The 18425-nt window shown below is 40.1% G+C and overlaps 1 protein-coding gene across 1 annotated transcript in view; it reads left to right on the top strand.

Moving 5' to 3' along the window:
* Positions 1-17470, top strand: part of GUCA1C (guanylate cyclase activator 1C) — a 33462-nt gene extending 15992 nt beyond the window's left edge. Inside the window, exons 2-4 of the mRNA XM_072851450.1 lie at positions 9898-10047; positions 12808-12895; positions 17340-17470. Coding sequence (XP_072707551.1) covers positions 9898-10047; positions 12808-12895; positions 17340-17470 — 369 coding nt within the window. The remainder of the gene's footprint in view (positions 1-9897; positions 10048-12807; positions 12896-17339) is intronic.
* Positions 17471-18425: the final 955 nt, after the last annotated feature.

Here is an 18425-nt window from a genome sequence, read left to right as displayed (position 1 = left end):
AAGAGTTTCCCTTCACTCCTTGTATTTTGCACAATGCTTACAAGTGTTGGGAGGCAGACCACCATTCCTTTTTTCCTCATCCCTGCTCCTTCCCCACTGTCCTGCTGTGTCTTTATAGTTCCGATTTTCAGGTAGACTTTTCAACATCTGATTCTGTGTTCTAGCTATAAATAGACGTTATCCTCTCTGGTTATAGGGACATTAATGCAATTAGCCAAGTATATCTTCTCAGGGATCATAGTAGAAGGAAATGCAAATCATTTGGCCATGAAATTCTCCATGAAAGCAGTGGTTGCACCTCATGTTCCAAGAAAAGCACATAAATCTTCATAGAAAGATGTAATATTCTTCAGAGATGTTTTGATGAGTAATGTAACTCATTCTTCATTTGACTTTCAGTTGTTTTCTCCCTCCACTTTTTCCCCCTTCTTAAGAATTGTGAGAGACAGAGGAATATTATTTTCATTGGTATGAGGCAATTAGTAGCTAGATTCTACTGAAGACATTATTTTGTTAAAGACTGACATGGCCCAACTATGCAATGGTTACCGAGCACTATGTGATAGCTGCCTTCCACATTCTTATTGAAGGCATGAAGAGCTCTTAAAAGAAGACATAAAATGACTGCTACTGAGCAATACTTGAAGACTACCTGGAACCTAAGTATTAAGTGTTTCCACTCTTGTGGGATTAATTATAACGGCTGAGGGCATCTTTGCTAACTCTCCTTTGCTGGAAAATTTGAGCTTCAGTTGGGCATCCTTTCTCAGATTGTCTTGCTCTGATCCAGGATCCAGTCCTCAGGACCAGGAATAGCTGCTGTGATATGAATTGTCAGGCTGCCTAAGGAACTGTTTGCTGCATCCTTACATGTTTGCAGGCATTACCAAAGTTGACATAATAGAATTGGGTGCAAGAGTTAATAGTTAACAGCTATCCAAAGCAGGGTGAGAGAGGATGATAATTATAGAAATATTTTCCCAGACTTTCCTGAACAACTTTCCTCTTTTGTATCCTAAGTCTTCAAATAGTTGTGCAAACATAAGCTCAGATGCACACATAATTTTAGGGATATCTTCAGGCTTAAATGACTCTCTGGACAAGTACGCTTTTCTTGGCTTACTCTAACCAGACAGCTTAACCAAGGCAGTAAGGTTGAAGCAGCAACATCTGCATTACACACTTGTTGTGGTTTAACTCCAGCCGGCAACTAAGCACCACACAGCTGCTCGCTCACTCCCTGCCCCGGTCGGATGGGGAGACAATCAGAAGAGTAAAAGTGAGAAAATTTGTGGGTTGAGATAAAGACAGTTTAATAGGGAAAGCAAAAGCCGTGCACATGAGCAAAACAAAGCAAGGAATTAATTCAATCCTTCCCATGGGCAGGCAGGTGTTCAGCCACCTCCAGGAAAGCAGGGCTCCATCACGCGTAACGGTTACTTGGGAAGACAAACGCCATCATTCCGAATGTCCCCCCCTTCCTTCTTCTTCCCCAGCTTTATATGCTGAGCATGACGTCATGTGGTATGGAATAGCCCTTTGGCCAGTTTGGATCAACTCTCCTGGCTGTGCCCCCTCCCAGCTTCTTGTGCACCTGGCAGAGCATGGGAAGCTGAAAAGTCCTTGACTAGTTGTCCTGGTTTCACCTGAGATAGAGTTAATTTTCTTTATAGTAACTAGTATGGGGCTATGTTTTGGATTTGTGCTGAAAACAGTGTTGGTAATATAGGGATGTTTTAGTTGTTGCTAAGTAGTACTTATACTAAATCAAGGACTTTTCAGCTTACTTAGGACCAACTAAAACATCAGTGTGTTATCAACATTGTTCTCATACTAAATCCAAAACACAGCACTATACCAGCTACTAGGAAGAAAATTAACTCTATCCTAGCCAAAACCAGGACAACACTACACTATGGGGCCAAGAGCCATATAAACTGGTATTGTGGTTGGCAAGACATGCTATGTTTTATGCTACTCCTTTTCCATGGTTCCTGTGTTGGCCCAGCACATGTCGATAGCACTACCACTTTGCCCAGAGAAGTCTAACTCTTACTTTTTCTGGTTTTGAACCCTTTTTCACTCTCACAATCACCTCTCATTAGTCTCCACAACAAGAAGTACTTAGAAAACTTATTTCTTTTCATGAAAGTCATAGCTATCACATTGTAGGGTCAGCAATAAAAGCCTGTGTCAAAAAATTAACCAGCTTCTAAACCAAGGGCTAGAAGAAAACAAGAATCAAGATATCTCTTAGTCAGAAAGAATTCTTCTGTCAGAAGTAACAAAAATCTACAGCTCTTACTACCTGAAATATTTGGGCTTTTTGGAGTTGACATGTACCTGTACAAATCCTTTTCCCATTAGTTTCTGACACAATCCAACAAAAGCAACAAAAACAACAAAGACAAACCATTTGCTTCTCCTTAATCTGGAGTAATGTTGCATAAAATTACCTCAAATGTAAAGCAACTAGCCTGATTACTGTAAATAAGGAGAAGATTAAATTATGCTTTGCTATGTTCAAGGCAGTGTAGTTGTATCAATTTTGTCAGCATGTTTAAGTGCCTTTGAAAGGTATTGTACCCTTATAAAAAATTCCATGGAATAGAAACTATGCTCTATGAATATTTCACCTGGTTCCATGAAACACTACTCTATTTATTTATAGACTGTCTTAAAGAATGTCTTTGTTCTATTTCTTAACTATCTCCAGATTTTTTTTACATCCAATTTTATATATTGATTCCAAAAAGGAATCTATTACTTTGTAAGGACTTCCCACAATTATTGGTGCAATTTCACAATCTTAATTTTGTTTTCTAGTGGTTTGGCACAGGACTTACTGCTGTGATAGTACTAACTTATGCTATAATAATGTGTCATTACCAGCTAAAAGCCTACGTTAACATTATCATTAAAATCATCGCTTGCTTAATGTCAGTACAGTTGAATTCTTGACTATAGGATTTGATGGTACGTGTTATGATCTGAAAGTTTTAGACCAGAGGTAATTCCCCAGTAGTGGCACAGCACCATCAAGCGTGGAAGGCTGATTCTTTACATGGGATATTAAAGAGAGGTCTGTCTCAGATTTCTGTTACAGCATTGAAGAATTCAGTGGCTTTTTTTTTGCATTTCAAAAAGGGTAATCTGAATGTCCAAGAAATTTTCTCTTTAAAAACAAAATTTCAAAATATTCATGTAGGCAAGTGCTATTAAGTAATATTCCAGTAGAATTTTCCTTGCATTGCAGTCTTGATGCTTAGCTGGATTGGATTAAGCTATGCAATGGTGCAGCGGTACCCACGGTGCACACCACGGAGTGTCCCCACCTCATTGAATAGCCTCTTCCTTGCCATCTGTGCACAGCGTGTCCAGGCTCACTGCATTTGCAATAGAGATTTGCTGCACTTGGGCAGCAGGTCCATCACACTGTAGAGCATGTCCAGATCAAAGACCCGGTTTGTGCATGGCACAAGGCCAGATGTACTATATCCACCAACGCTTTGGCACCTGGCCGTCAGGAGTCCTCTTTCACACTAGGACCCAGCACCTGAGATCCACAGGTTAAGACAGCCCAGCCCATAGGTCCTGTATGAAGCTGTAACGCTAACTATGTTGCACAAGAGACCTAGAGAAAATGAGTCACTGCATTGGATACAGAGAAATCAGTAGCAAAAAGTACTGACAATAAAAATTAAGCACTTAGAGGTTTGGTCAAGTGATTCTTTGGCTTAACGTTTTTGCCTTGTTTTTTTCTTTAACATGGACTAAATTTGTATCACATACATTTTTACTGAATGTCCTGCAGAAACAAATGTAGCAAAACTCAATGTGAATCAGTATCGAAAGGGAGGAATACGAAAGAATAATGAAGTTCAATTTTATTTAAAAATAATCTTCATCATCTACACAGCACCCCATTGAGTTGTGTTACCTAATGTTCCTACACTCCCTGACTGTTTTTAAAACAGAAAAAAGTGTTTCCAGTTTCCTCTGCAGTTATTCAGTGACCAATATTACACATCAAACTGAAGCAATTACACTTTTCTAATTGAAAATTTCATTTAAGTGTAAACAAATTATCATGTACTATGCAGCTTTCACTGAGCTTAAAAAGCACTTGGAGCGTATTACTACCATTACCAGCTAACACTAATTTTGTCACACTACATGAATAGGCAATGAAGATTAACTTTGTACAATTAATAATAATTACTTTTAAATACTACTTGTTAAATTATGATGTAGATAAAGGGCAAAGTAATTTTAATGAGGAACAGTTCAGGAATCTGCTTCTTTTATTAAAAGAAACTTTAAATATTTTTTAAAAGTGCAACTGTCTTTTTTTCTATTTATTTCCTTATTAATTATGAATAGAGCAGTTAGAGGCTACTTCAGGTTTACATTTTCTTCTTTTTCCCCTTTATCATTTAAGTGTTGCTTTGAAACATCCAAAACTATGCAATCATGATTCACAAATTTGTTGGTGACAATGATGTTGGTGAACCACGCTTTGGAAATAATAATTGCAGGAAAAATACATCAGAAATTGGATGATCTGTTTTAACTAACTTGGCTGCAAGCTCATGTAATGGCAATAAATTGGTAACTGTTTTCTTGTGACAGAACATGATCTATAATCTCCCATTTTTTATAGAAATAAAAAATGCATACTAGGTAAAGAAGGCAGAGTATTAATTTTTTCCTTCCCTGAGGTCTTTTATCTGATAATACCAAGTAGTTTAGGGAATGACAGTATATGTGTTTAACTTTTAGGAGCCTTCTTGCATACGTCCCTTGAGACATTAATTCCTAAAAACATTATCTAGGAGCACCCAAGATAATCTGCCAAATAGAGCATCTTTGCCACTAGCAGACATGTATGTCTTCAAAGTCCTTTTCCTGGAGGTTTATCCTGCTACATTCTCGCGTTTGTCAAACAAGAAAAATTTGCTTGAATTGCCAGCAAGATATTTGCTGAAAAATGCATTATGTGGTCATAGCTGCATTTTTTAGTTTTCTCTCTCTTGACTATTGCTTTGTTTTAAGTTGGGAAAGATGGTCCTAAAAGCACAGGCTCAAAATTAGGGGTGCAGAAAGCTGAACCCCACTATCCAGGAGATGATGGCAGAGGGCTAGGTCCTTGAGCACGTGCTTTCCTTCAGTACAGCCCTCCTGGGCACTGCTGTGCCGTGCTGCAGGCTGAGCACAGGACCCAGCCCAATGCCTTGGTGATTTCCTTGTCTCCCTGCTTCTCCAGTAATCTTGAAAGAAAATCGTGAGTGATGGCAGAGAGTTGGGGGATAGTTGTTAATTTTAAAGAAATAAAATTGTTTGCCATCTTAACATTTTGGATTTCACCAGGTTTTACCAGAGTAGCCTACAAGCCTAAGAGCCAGGACACATAGCTGGCTCTGCATTTCCAACTCTTCCAACACAAAGGTCCTGGTATTTTCTAAGTCCCACATCTCACAGGTCCTCTTCATCTGGGCAAAGCAGAAACTTGTGTAACAGTCTGGTCAATACAGCCTCGTCTCTTTATGTAACAGTGGGTATGCAGCTATCCGAAAACCACTTAACAATCTGCAGCTCCTAATTCCCTGCTTCGTTCTTCATCCTTATCTAATAGCCTTGGCTTGCCAAGAGTCTCCCCCCATCCATGACAAATGCCAGCTTTGTTTACTTAGGAAACTGGTGATTCTGGCCACAGTCCATAGGGGATCTGGAGCTCTCTCCAAGCCCCAAACTCCAATATCAGACCCGAGGGATATGTCAAAGTAACAGAGTCACAAGTAGCTCTGTATTTCTTCAAGAATGCGTACGCAACCTTTGAGGAACAGCTGAAAGTCGTCAGAAGCAAAAAGAAAGCAAGGAAATGGGGGAAGATGAAATGGAGTGAAATGAATCCTCCTTCAGGTTTCTGAGGGCGGAGAAAGCAGCGCTATATTTGAAATGGGGTCTACAGAGAAAGAGAGAAGCACATAGGATTAGCTATAAATTTCACAGTTATTCTGAGCTGTTGTAATCCGCTGTTTGACCTGTGCCTCCTCCCTCTGCCTTATGAGGTTTAAGTAGGATTCTGAAAGACGGGGGTGGGGAGGGAAGGTGGCTTAATGTCCCAAGGCCTAGGTTTGAAATACCTACCCCATCTATATTTGCACACTTGTTAATCCTGATAAAGCCTGTTGAGCTATTCTCCTGGTGTCAGGTTGAGTTTAGAGATTTTTCAGGAGCAAACATGAAAACAAGACACTGCTTACCGTGTATAGACTCTTAGTAGAGTCCGCAGTAGCCCAACTAAGAGGATGAGTTCACTCATCACAGGGTTTTGCAGGGATAGAAATCTGCCCTTTCCACATGCATAGCCACGGTGTGCTGTGGCAGATGGCTGGCTCGCTATCCCAGTAGCACCGCCTCAACATGGTGAGGAAATCACGCTCAGGTAGGAGCTAGGCAGCCAAAACGCCGAGTTCAGATCATTCTGGCCCAACCTTGAATTACCTTGCTGTTTAAGATCAGCTGTGAATACACAGCTGACAAGTCAATTATTTTTAATCTGTATTCAAATAGTTTGAAGCTGTGAGACTTTTTTAAGGACCTGTGAAGATTAGCAACGCTATTCTGGGAAGCAAAGGATAATACCCTCCTACGGCTCCGGGGCCGGGGTATTAATTGCCGTTGTGTAACGCCGCGGTCCCCCGCTGCCTGGCTTTGCCCTCACAGGATACACATCCCCGTCCTCACCAAACAAAAGCGAGCAGCCTCCAGCAACTGCACATAGGCTGACATTCTGAAGCAAAAACATCTCATAAAAAGATAAAATTGCATTGCTTTTTCTTCAGGAGATGCAGTAACTAATGAACAACTGAAATGGGGCCTGGGGCCTGGGCAGGGGCAGTCAGGGCTGGTGGTGCCCTCAGGGCTGTGAGGATCAGGCTTATATCATCAGCAAATTCTCCTTTCAGTTTTGGAGCCTTTTTTTGTCTTTGTTTTGTGAATCAAACTGTTCCATGCAGGACAGCATGGCCAGCGCCATACAGACACGGAAAATAAGCCTTCACACACAAGAAATGCATCCATCGCCCAAATCTGTCCCGTATCCTAAGCTGCCAAATAAGCAGGTTTCACCAGCATTAACTCCATTTAATAAAAATATTAGAAATTTGCCCTTTGGAATAACAGAGTAAAGCACCAGAAGTAAATTATTTATATCTACCACCACTGGTGATCAGCTCTGCTTATTATGTCGTTTGGATTTTTAAAATTTATTATTATTATTATTATTATTATTATTATTATTATTATTTTGATATTTTTATGGTAGCCCTTTGCTTGTGAATTACTGACTTGCTAACGAGCAACAGATACTTTACGGTGTGCACTGCACAGAATGAAGTTTTACAGAGCCTGGAGACACGTAAGGACCTACCTAGATACTTGTATTGTGAATGTTTTTAGAGCAGCAGATGGGTAAATCAGCATGGCAGTATTCTTTTAATAATATCATAACACATATATTGTATTACTTGTACTCACAGAACCACAGGATGATCTTCATAGGTTACTGTTATGATTTTTTCATTATTGAATGTACTATTCTGAGGCTTTTGGATGCCACTGTAAAAAGCACAGTATTTCTCTTTATCTGAGAAAGCTATGGATATGTGTAACAAGATTGCCATAGCCTTCTGCATCACATAAATGTTTTCTTTTCTACCTACAATGTATGTTTTCTGGTGTAGAAAGGAAAAACAGCACATTTCTCATCAATCCTTTTGTGCAATGCTTCTGGTTCCGCATCATGTAGATAAGCATGTCTGCCTTCTCAGTATTTCTATTCCTGATGCACTGGCTGCTGTGGTTAACATGTTGCCGGTGGTCTTTCCATGTCTACAGACAGTGGCTGGGGCCTTACTGGCAACTACAATTTCTTTCAGGTGTTTTTCAGAGGTAGGTTTTTTTGACCTTGGCCTTCAGTCCCTTCCTGCTCAGGGCAGGCCAAATGATGCACCAGACCAGAATTACATACCTGAACACATTAAGCCAATTTTCCAAACTTCGGATATTTTGTCAGAGCAACAACAGTGACACCAAGATGTAGGAAGAAAGCAAACAAAATACTATTTTCCAAAATCCGAAGTGAAATGTAAGGGAGAAAGAAGAAAATTAATCTTGTCGTGGACATCCAGCAAGCCTAACATTAATCTGTAGTTTCAATAAGTAGTATGAAATGCAATAAAAAAGCAGCAATGTGAAATGCACCTAACCACATTCTTAATAGATCTATCAAATCAGATGATGGAAACTTAATCAGCAAAATAAAACTTGCCCTCCAGTAAAGTACTTGATGAGATACTTCTTGAAATAATACTTGCAAAATTGAAATTCAAGCTGATGTGCCAAAAAGAAGCATAAAGTTTGTGGTACATTATGTGTCATTTTTTGGTAAAGCATCTGCTTTTAATACTGGGCCTAATCTTGTTTGAAAACTACATGCAGTTACTGCCAAATTTCATTTAATCCCAAACAGTGGTTGAATGGTGTCTTTGCCTTTGCTGAGTCTGCTGTGATTGCAATTACAGTAAATCCAGCAACCACAGCAGAACCTGCACAAAGAGTCTGTGAAGCAATGGTCAGTCTGCACAAGTTATGCATGCACCATTTCTGCATGTACATTGAATCCAGTGTGTTTGAAACATTGGATTTACCTCTTAGGTGCCACTCTGCCAAACAGCCTTGCACAGAAATCAAAACAAGCACTACATGTATGGTCATGAGTCGCACAGCACCTTTACAGGACTTCTTTTCCTTTAGTCTAGTACAATCTTGAGGGCAGATTAATGCCTGCCAGTTGCAAAACCTCAAGTGGCAAGACGTGTGTTGATGTATGACAATAAAAATAAGTTACATGCTAAACCTACTAGGTACTCATCCAAACTTCTCTCCTCAATCACAGGCCACCTGAAACTGATTACAGTCTTTCCAAGGTTTTCCAAGCGATTGGATTCTGACCAACGTAAAGATCACAAGATTAAATTTACCAGCTGTTAATTCTTTTTATATGCACATGAGAAACAGTTGGAGCAAGTACTCTCCAAATTCAGCAACTCTTTCTTCCATCCTCACCACATTTTCAGAGAAACACAGGAACTGTCGCAGTGGCTTAGACCACCTGACCATGGAGGCCTGTCCTTGACAGGTTTCCGTCACCAGCTTCAGAGAAGGAAGCAGAAAATATGGAATTAAATCGATCTGAAATGCTCTTTCCCTATGAATATCCCCCGATCCTCACTATTTAGAAACTAGTTTATGACTTGAAGGCTTTATATCCCATGCAAAATGTATTAGTCAAAGAGACCTGATGTTTATATGGAAAAAACACAGTATCTGGAGTTCAGGCCAGGTTATTGGTTACCATGTACAACACTTACTACATGATCTCTCAGATGAATAACACCTGGAGCAGCTCTGTTGCACTGGAAATCATCTGTTCTGCAGTACCCGTATGAATAGAAGCAACACCAGTGTAGAAATCTCATTACTACCAAACCAGATATCCCAGACTCCCCTTTTTCACACGTGGAAGTTTACCACAAAACTGTTTCTCTTCTCAAAAAATGTCAATAACAACTGCTTGGAACAGATTTGCCCCCCCCCCCCACTGCCCCCAGCTTTCAAAGAAGAACAAAACTGCCTGTTCTAACGCCCGTTCCTATAGTGCTTCCAGTTGAGTGCCTCCTTTTTAAAAACCACAGGAGATTTCTATGTTAAGGTGCTTTATAAATCAGTGTGTATTATAGCGAATTCAATGACCTGTTTCTGTGAAATTGCCAGAATGACCAGAAAAAGCAGTGTTGTTAAATAGGTTTCTTTTCTCTCTCTCTCTCTTAGGATGGATTTATAGACTTCTTGGAGTTCATAGCTGCAATAAATTTGGTTATACGAGGGAAAATTGACCAAAAATTGAAATGGTATTTTAAGCTATATGATGTTGATGGAAACGGATGTATTGACAAAAAAGAACTATTAAGCATATTCACGGTAAGCAAGTTATGACCAAGAGCAAGAGCATTTGACATAGTGCATTGCCCCTGAAACAGTGGTTACATCATGTGTTGTAAATGGATTGTCTGTACTTTACCTAATGTTTTACAGTTGTAAAACCAGAATTGTTCTGGCTAGCAACACTCCTGCCATTAGTTTCTTGCTTATTGAAGTAAACATATCTAAGTAGTATTTTACTTTAAACCATAGTTCTACAGATATAATGCTTTACTGAAAGTGAAAAACTGTAGAAACAGTAGAGACATAATTGTGATAAACTATGCTATATGGCAGGGTAGAACTGAAGCAGCATAATGAATAAAACAACTGGTTACAAGTGTTTGTGCCAGTCTATTGTGGAAAACTGGCTTCTCAAATGGAACTTGCTGCAAGAAACAACATAGGTGTCATCAAAATATTCCGATATTTTAATTTTTTGAAAGGCTTTTAGATTTGTTTATTACAAACGCCATTACTCCTATTTTAAAATTAAATTGGGGACATTTAATTTTATCATTAAATCATGAAGTGACATTTGGATACAAATATTGTAGAAAAATTTGCAGAAAATGGGTCCATTTCAAACCCATCAAAGCAGTGTAATTCTTTCTTTAAAATGATTTCTGTATTTTTCAACTTGCTCTAGTGAAATAATATGTTGCACTTCAGTAGCTGCTTTCATCCAAAAGGGATGACAGGGTTCCTTGCAAATATGAATGACTTAATACTGCTCCCTAAATGTACAGGATTCGTTACAGATCAAGGTTTTGCTGCAGGGAGCATAAAATCTAAATAGGGATTTAATGTCATAATAAACAAGGAATGTACTTTGCCTGGATTCTGTATTACTGCTGGTGCCTGGCTAGTCACTGTTAGAGACTTTCAAGAGCTGCTGCCCAAGTTAAAAGGAACTGGAGCCAGATGGAGCCATGGGGTCAAACAAATAAAGTTGATGCATTACTTTTTAAAGAGCAGCTTTCTAAAGGTAGAAGGAGAGGCTGCATCTCCCAGATTTCTCCTCATTTAAGACTAATGACATCTTTCTTTTGCAGATATTCTCCATCATTTTTCACCCAGAGGCAATAAGGCGACTGTGTTTTGTTTTGGGCTTTATCTGAAAAGTGAATTAAAATCCTTTTAATGTAAAGAAGATTTCTTTTTCAACTTACCTGGTTTTAAAACCAGTTTAAACCTCTGTGTGTTTTCTTCTCTTTTGGAGTACGAGAACTTTAACTTAAACTTGCCTAAGTCATTTGACCTAGACTAGATTAAAATCGATGGGCTCTAAACAAAAATAAAAACACAGGCTCATAGCCATTAAGGGCCCTGCTTATACTAAGCATCAGTAAACAAGGGCTTGTCCAAAAAGATATGTCATATCTGAGACATTAATTTAAATCACAGAAGTCCTATTAAAACTTCATCTGTCCCTACATCTATGTAAACTTTGGACCAGCAGATCATTATCAACCCTCAAAACCCTTCCAGACAACCATGCACCCTCTCAGTGCCTTTTAACAAACCAGTTATTTTAATTTATTATTTAAGGTGATTCTGTGGTAGTCAGTGATTCAAGTACTTCAGGAACCACTGCTTCACTCTTAGCACTACAACAAATTTAACTGTGGCAGAAGTACAACCTTCTTCTGAAGACTGCATCAGGGTCAGACATATAAAACACCAAAAGTATCTAAAGTATGAATTAGTAATACAAACATGTTTATGTACCTATTTTTGTAAAGTTCTTGCTGCCTTTTTGAAGTCATTTGTGCAAAGTAAGATAAAGACAGTGATGGTCAAGAATTCCACATCAGTGCTGAATAGGTTTAACTTATGTTTTAGAGTTCTAAAATAATATCAGGAATACTGAAGGAAACAACTGGCACATACAGTTAATTATCTTACACAACACAGTTCATCTAAAGATAATTCAGGTGTAGAAAAACAAATTCTATAGTATGCCCATTACAGAACATATATGCATGTGTGTTTATACATATATAGTACATATTGTCCCAGACACTTACTAGTTGTGATATTAAGTTTGAGTCCAACTCTGTAAACATATGCTTGTTGCTTCTGGACCACTGGCTATTAACATATAGGCTCCTACTTTATTAACTGGAATGATCACCGTAATGCAAAAACTACTGTCTCAGTGAATGGGATACAATTTTGCAAAAATATTAATGTATACTTTTACTCCAAATATTGGGTCCCTTTGCCACAGAAAAAGCAGAGGGGAGACTTCTGGTTTTCTTAATTTCTTTGGAGGACAAGTAAATTCTGCCAACTTCCAGGACTGCTGGTCTGCCTTTATTTGTGATTACTAAGTTAAACATGTCTTAATAGAAAAATCACTGAGGCTTTCTCCTCATGTGCTTTCAGCTGTGAAAAATAATACTGTATTTAAATCACACAGACAATAGAGCACTCTCTGAAGACACAGAACTCTCTAGGGCAAGATAAAAATGCTGGTGTGGAATGTAAAGTGTATTGCAGAGCAGAGGTGCCACATGGTTTCAGAAGACCTTCAGAGATATGTAAATTAGTCCGTAATCTTCAGGCTGTGTTATGTTAATTAAATTTCCAATCCTCATTACTGAAGATTTACTTGAAATAGCTATTTATTTTGCGATTTTTGAAAGGGTTGGTGAACTAAAGAGCTGCATCACAATTACTGCAGTTGCCAGTGTATTGTTTTCACAATTTGATGGGAAAAAAGTCTGAAAGAACTTTCTCCATTTCTGCCTTCAGGCTATCCAGACTATTAATGGCCATACCAACATGTCTGCTGAAGAGTTCACAAACATGATATTTCAGAAGATAGATGTGAACAATGACGGTAAGAATCTAGGATTTCTTGGCATTAGCAGGGATTTTCCCCCACAAGGAAGTATGGGCTCAAAACGGGAGTTGAACACACTACTGAAGAACTGACTGGTTTAGATTAACTGAAAGCCTAAATCTGTTCTTCTTTACCCATATTACTTCAGCTTTACAGTGAAGTGTAAATCAACTGACTCTATTAAGCTGACGCAGGAATTACATGCAGTAGGGGCTAAAACATGGAGGTCTTACACTGTCCACCCAAAATGCCAGTACTCTGGTTGCACAGCAAAACAAAAGTGTGATCGAGGTATTTTTTTACTATATTTGTGTTGGCTTAATCTATCTAAAATGGGTAAGAAAACCAATTAAGATGCATGGTTGCACAGGCTCTAGCATGTTCTAAAGACTGGACAGCATACTGGATGTCCCTTGAAAGCTGATGTCCCTTGAAGGCTGATCATTAACACATGCTAAGACACATGCTACTGTTTTTTCTCAAGATAGCTAGATTAAGCCAATTGGACTTGCATTGGGAAACTAAAACTTTAATTCACTGCTTCAGAGTTGTTTCTAATACAAAACCTGTCACATGTGAATGCCTCCCCTCATACTCCTAATCATGACAGGCCTGTCAGTCTGACCTCAGTGCCAGTGAAGGTCATGAAGCAGACCATCTTGAGTGCCATCACACAGCACGTACAGGACAACCAGGTGATCAGGCACAGTCAGCATGGGTTTATGAAAGGCAGGTCCTGCTTGACCAACCTGATCTCCTTCTATGACAAGGTGACCCACTTAGTGGACGAGGGAAAGGCTGTAGATGTTGTCTACCTAGACTTTAATAAAGCCTTTGACACCATTTCCCACAGCATTCTCCTGGAGAAACTGGCTTGCTCATGGCTTGGATGGGCATACGCTTTGCTGGGTAAAAAACTGGATGGATGGCTGATCCCAGAGAGTTGTGGTGAATGGAGTTAAATCTAGTCGGTGGCTGGTCACAAGCAGTGTTCCCCAGGGCTCAGGATTGGGGCCTGTTCTGTTTAATATCTTTATCAATGAACTGGACAAGGGGATGGAGTCCACCCTCAGTAAGTTTGCAGACGACACCAAGTTGTGCAGGACTGTTGATCTGCTTGAGGGTAGGAAGGCTCTGCAGAGGGATCTGGACAGGCTGGATTGATGGGCCCAGGCCAGCTGTATGAGGTTCAACAAGGCCAAGTGCTGGGTCCTGCACTTGGGCCACAACAACCCCATGCAACACTACGGGCTTGGGGAAGAGTGGCTGGAAAGCTGCCTGGCGGAAAAGGCCCCAGGGGTGCTGGCTGACAGCCGGCTGAACATGAGTGTGCCCAGGTGGCCAAGACAGCCAATAGCATCCTGGCTTGTATCAGGAATAGCGTGGCCAGCAGGACTAAGGAGGTGATCGTCCCCCTGTGCTCAGCAAGGGTGAGGCCGCACCTCGACTACTGTGTTCAGTTTTGGGCCCCTCACTAGCAAGAAAGACACTGAGGTGCTGGAGCGTGTCCAGAGAAGGGCACCGAAGCTGGTGAAGGGTCTAGAGCACAAGTCCGATGAGGAGGCAGCTGAGGGAACTGGGGTTGTTTAGCCTGGAGAAAAGGAGGCTGAGGGAAGACCTCATTGCTCTCTACAACTACCTGAAAGGAGGCTGTAGCAAGGTGGGGGTCGGTCTCTTCTGCCAGGTAACAAGTGATAGGACAAGAGGAAATGGCCTCAAGTTGGGCCAGGGGAGGTTTAGATTGGATGTTAGGAAAAATTTCTTCACTGAAAGGGTTGTCAAGCACTGGAACAGGCTGCCCAGGGAAGTGCTGGAGTCACCATCCCTGGAGGTATTTAAAAGACACGTAGACATGGCACTTAGGAACATGGTTTAGTGGTGGACTTGGCAGTGCTAGGTTAATGGTTGGACTTGATGGTCTTAAAGGTCTTTTCCAACCTAAACAATTCTATGATTCTATGAAGATCCTCCTTCCACTGGCAATTACGTTTTACATCAATTACTGCAATCATTGACAATTTAGGAATATTAGGAAAGCATTGCAGAGCAAAATCAGATCCCAGCCAGGAATTTGGGGCTTTTTTTTGTTTATTTTGCTGGTCTTATTTGGTGTCTTAAGGTTATTTTTAAAAAAGCTGTTTGCGATATATAATCAGAGTATAAACGGTGATCTTGTGATGCATGTGAATAACTCGTAGAGGATTTTTTCCCCACCTGCTTGGCCCATCTTCTGGGTGAAGGCAAATTACCAAAGGACTCCAAATAACATATAGTCATATTCTAGAATCTAACCCAAATTCTAAGACTATTCATACTTTGGCCCCTGCTTTGACCATATGTTTACTGCAAGTAATAATTGTATCTGAGCTAGACCATCAGCTGAAAAAATAACTTTTCTGTCTTACGTTTTAGCAATGAAATGCCAGAACATGAATTATTCAGAATTATCTTCATAATACTGCCATTTCAAACTGCTTTCCATAGTTAGTTATTTTTTAAATAGCTGCAAAGCAGCAGGACTAGCTCCACCTGAGGAATGGGACAAATTTCACCAAGTTTAGCTTAAACTATGCTACCTCCTTGTACCTTCTTATTAAAGAAAAGGGCAAATAGACAAATAAGTTGCAATGTCCTTCCTCACATTAAAATACAAGAAATAATCCCATGGTTATAGGGAGCAATTCTTAAAACAAATCTCCTGATGGCTTTGCAATTTATTTTCATTAGCTCAAGGAAATGGGAGACCAGTCACAGTTGCAGTGAGTCTGAGCATGCCATTGTAACCACATCTCACTGGTAACTGCAGTGGGTTTTGTATGTTTGCACGCTGGTATTGGTACTTTGAAATATATAGCCTGGGATCAAGAGGAGGGAATTCAAGACCAGTTGACCTGCATAAGCAGGAAAATGATGCAGCGTGTCCATCTGACAAGTCCAGGAACCCCATCCAACCAAAGACCTCAGTCAAAGGCAATACAGAGAGAAGGAGGTGGGAAGTAAGAGGAGTGCCTGGGATAGGAGGAGAGATCGGAGGAAGTGAGTGGATGAGTGGCAAAGCAGGAGGACGCGGACAAGCGTACAGAGACAGCTTGTTCTGTCTCTGCTCCCCAGATGATTATACAAGGGCACTGGGGTTGAAAGGGGAGGTGTGAACGTCCTCAGGGCACTGCACACCAGCCTCTGGAGAGGGTCTTACTCCTCTCACTGAAGCCTAAGAGCCAGGACTTCTGTCAAATGACATCTTTCCACTTTAATTGTGTGTATATGAGCCTGCTCACCAGTGCAGTGAGGACCCAGATGACTAAAGAGGAAGCAGCTGTTACTGCCCATGGGTAGAAAGTGGTTTTCACATTTTTCAAATGCTGATCATTTTCCTTTTTCACATCAGATGGAGTTTCCAAGGTTGCCATGAACAAAAACCAAAACACAAAAAAACTCCAGGGGGTACTTAAATCCAAAAATAGCCAAAAGTCCTCTAGCTAAGCATTCGCCACAAGTGCACGCAACTTGAATTGCTGCTCCCCTGCACCCTAAGTCATCCAGCTATCTTTCTCTTTGGCTGGTGTCTTGTCATTTCTTATTTCAGTGAGAAATCATTCATTGTTGTGATTTTAACAAGAAACTTTAAACCGTTCTCAGAGGAAAGAATCAAGCTCTTCCTATTAAACCCAGCTCTGTTTCCCCTTTCAGAGAAAAACAGTATCACTGGAATAACTTCTAACCAGAGAATTGTGTACACTTCTGTGTACCATGTGAGCAGACACATGCCTAGGACTGGCCTTTGCCTTTGCTGACAGGGAAGAGAGCAGGAAAAGATGAAGAATGCTAAACAATATTCCTGCTCTTCAGTAAAAGAGATGTTATGGTTGTCTCACAAATTCCAAGATACTACCCGATTTTGACATGAACCCAAAAAATCACGCTCTAAATGACCATTTCAGTTGCTTGGAAGAATTTATCTAATCAAACCACTTAACCAATTTACTACATCTTATCATGGCTCTACATAATCCTAGTAGTCAACACAGGGAGTATGCCTGGTAATCCTCAGAAAGTCATGCCCTAATCTCTGTTAAAACCAGCTATAAGATAAATTCCAGTTAGGTCAGTAAGAATTGGTCCATACATCTAAATTCAGCCTTGCTACAGGCTTCATTACATTTTTCACACATTTCTGTCACCACAGATACGGAGCACTCATAGTTGTCTTAGACTTCTGTGAAAGGTGTGTTTGATCTCTTTTAACAGAAAAAAGCAAGTCTGAGTTCTAGAATCTGATGCAAAGCAGGAAAACATTAGAAAATATTCTGCCTGCATTTGCCTATCAGCAGAGAACAGGGAACCTTCCTGAGGGATTCAGTCTGGCATGAATGGCCTTGTGTTGGGCTGAGACTGATTGCTGGGTTCTTCGGTTCCTAAGGAGTATCTGATTTCCTTTTAGGGGAACTGACTTTAGAAGAATTTATCAATGGTGTGGAAAGAGACAAGGACCTAATGGAAGTGATAACAAAAAGTTTTGACCTTTCCAACGTACTCAAAGTCATACAGAGCGGCAGGAGACACAGCATCTGAAGGATCCAGTGACGGATGTAGGAACTGGGTCATCATTTCAAGGAAGATAATATTTGATACATGCAGAGAGCTTGATGTCGTCAAAGCCTGCCCAGGCAATACCAAGCAGCCTGCTCCAGGAGTAACAATTTTCACTCTTGACTCCATATCTCTCCTTTTCTTTTCTTTCGTCTTTCCCTTGCTAATGACTGTGGCAGCCACAGAACACAAACCTTTGCTCACATAAAAGAGAAAAGCTATTTGATGCAGTACAAATAATTTATTTAGTCTCTATGAACAATGTTCAGAGTAATCAACAAAACAACAAAAATATTGCAAAATGCAATCTTTCTGGAAGATAGAGTTAATAAATTTCTTCTTTTAAGTACGGGCTCTTTAACCTACTATCTAAAGAGTGGACATAAACTTCTAGGTAGGACTGGGTTCTATCTGGATCAATTAAGAATGAAGCCTGGTTTGCATTAACTTAACATTTGCTCTAATAGGTACTCAAAATTGGAGTAGGTTCTCTGGGAAACACCTCAGTCAGCTTAATACTCCTGAGATGTGCATCCTCCTTAACAAGCTGTCTACCACTCGTGATTTTATTACCTCTGTAAATTAAAATAATGTGATGTTTTGATGGTTTTGGCAGGGTTCAGCTACTGTTCTTTCAAATTAACCTTTTATAGAAGCGCTGGAATGAAATCTGTTATCTTTGTAGAGTAAAATTAGAAGTTCAAAGAATAGCTGAAACCAAATAATTTTGTAAGCACTGTTTTCCCAGAGATTTGTGTCCTTTGACTTGTATGTCCTCCTTTTCAAAACAATTTGTTTTCATTGGGCTCTTTGCCACGGCTGCATGAGATAAAAGGTAAGAGGTATCGTTACTAGTTCCTGCTGATGGGACTGCTGTCTTCTGCCAAACAGACTGTTTAACAGCTGAATTCTTCCTGCCTGACAGGGAGTACTAATT

The sequence above is a fragment of the Ciconia boyciana genome, chromosome 1 (assembly GCF_034638445.1).
Source record: "Ciconia boyciana chromosome 1, ASM3463844v1, whole genome shotgun sequence".
Taxonomy (NCBI): domain Eukaryota; kingdom Metazoa; phylum Chordata; class Aves; order Ciconiiformes; family Ciconiidae; genus Ciconia; species Ciconia boyciana.
This window is presented reverse-complemented; position numbering and strand designations above follow the sequence as displayed.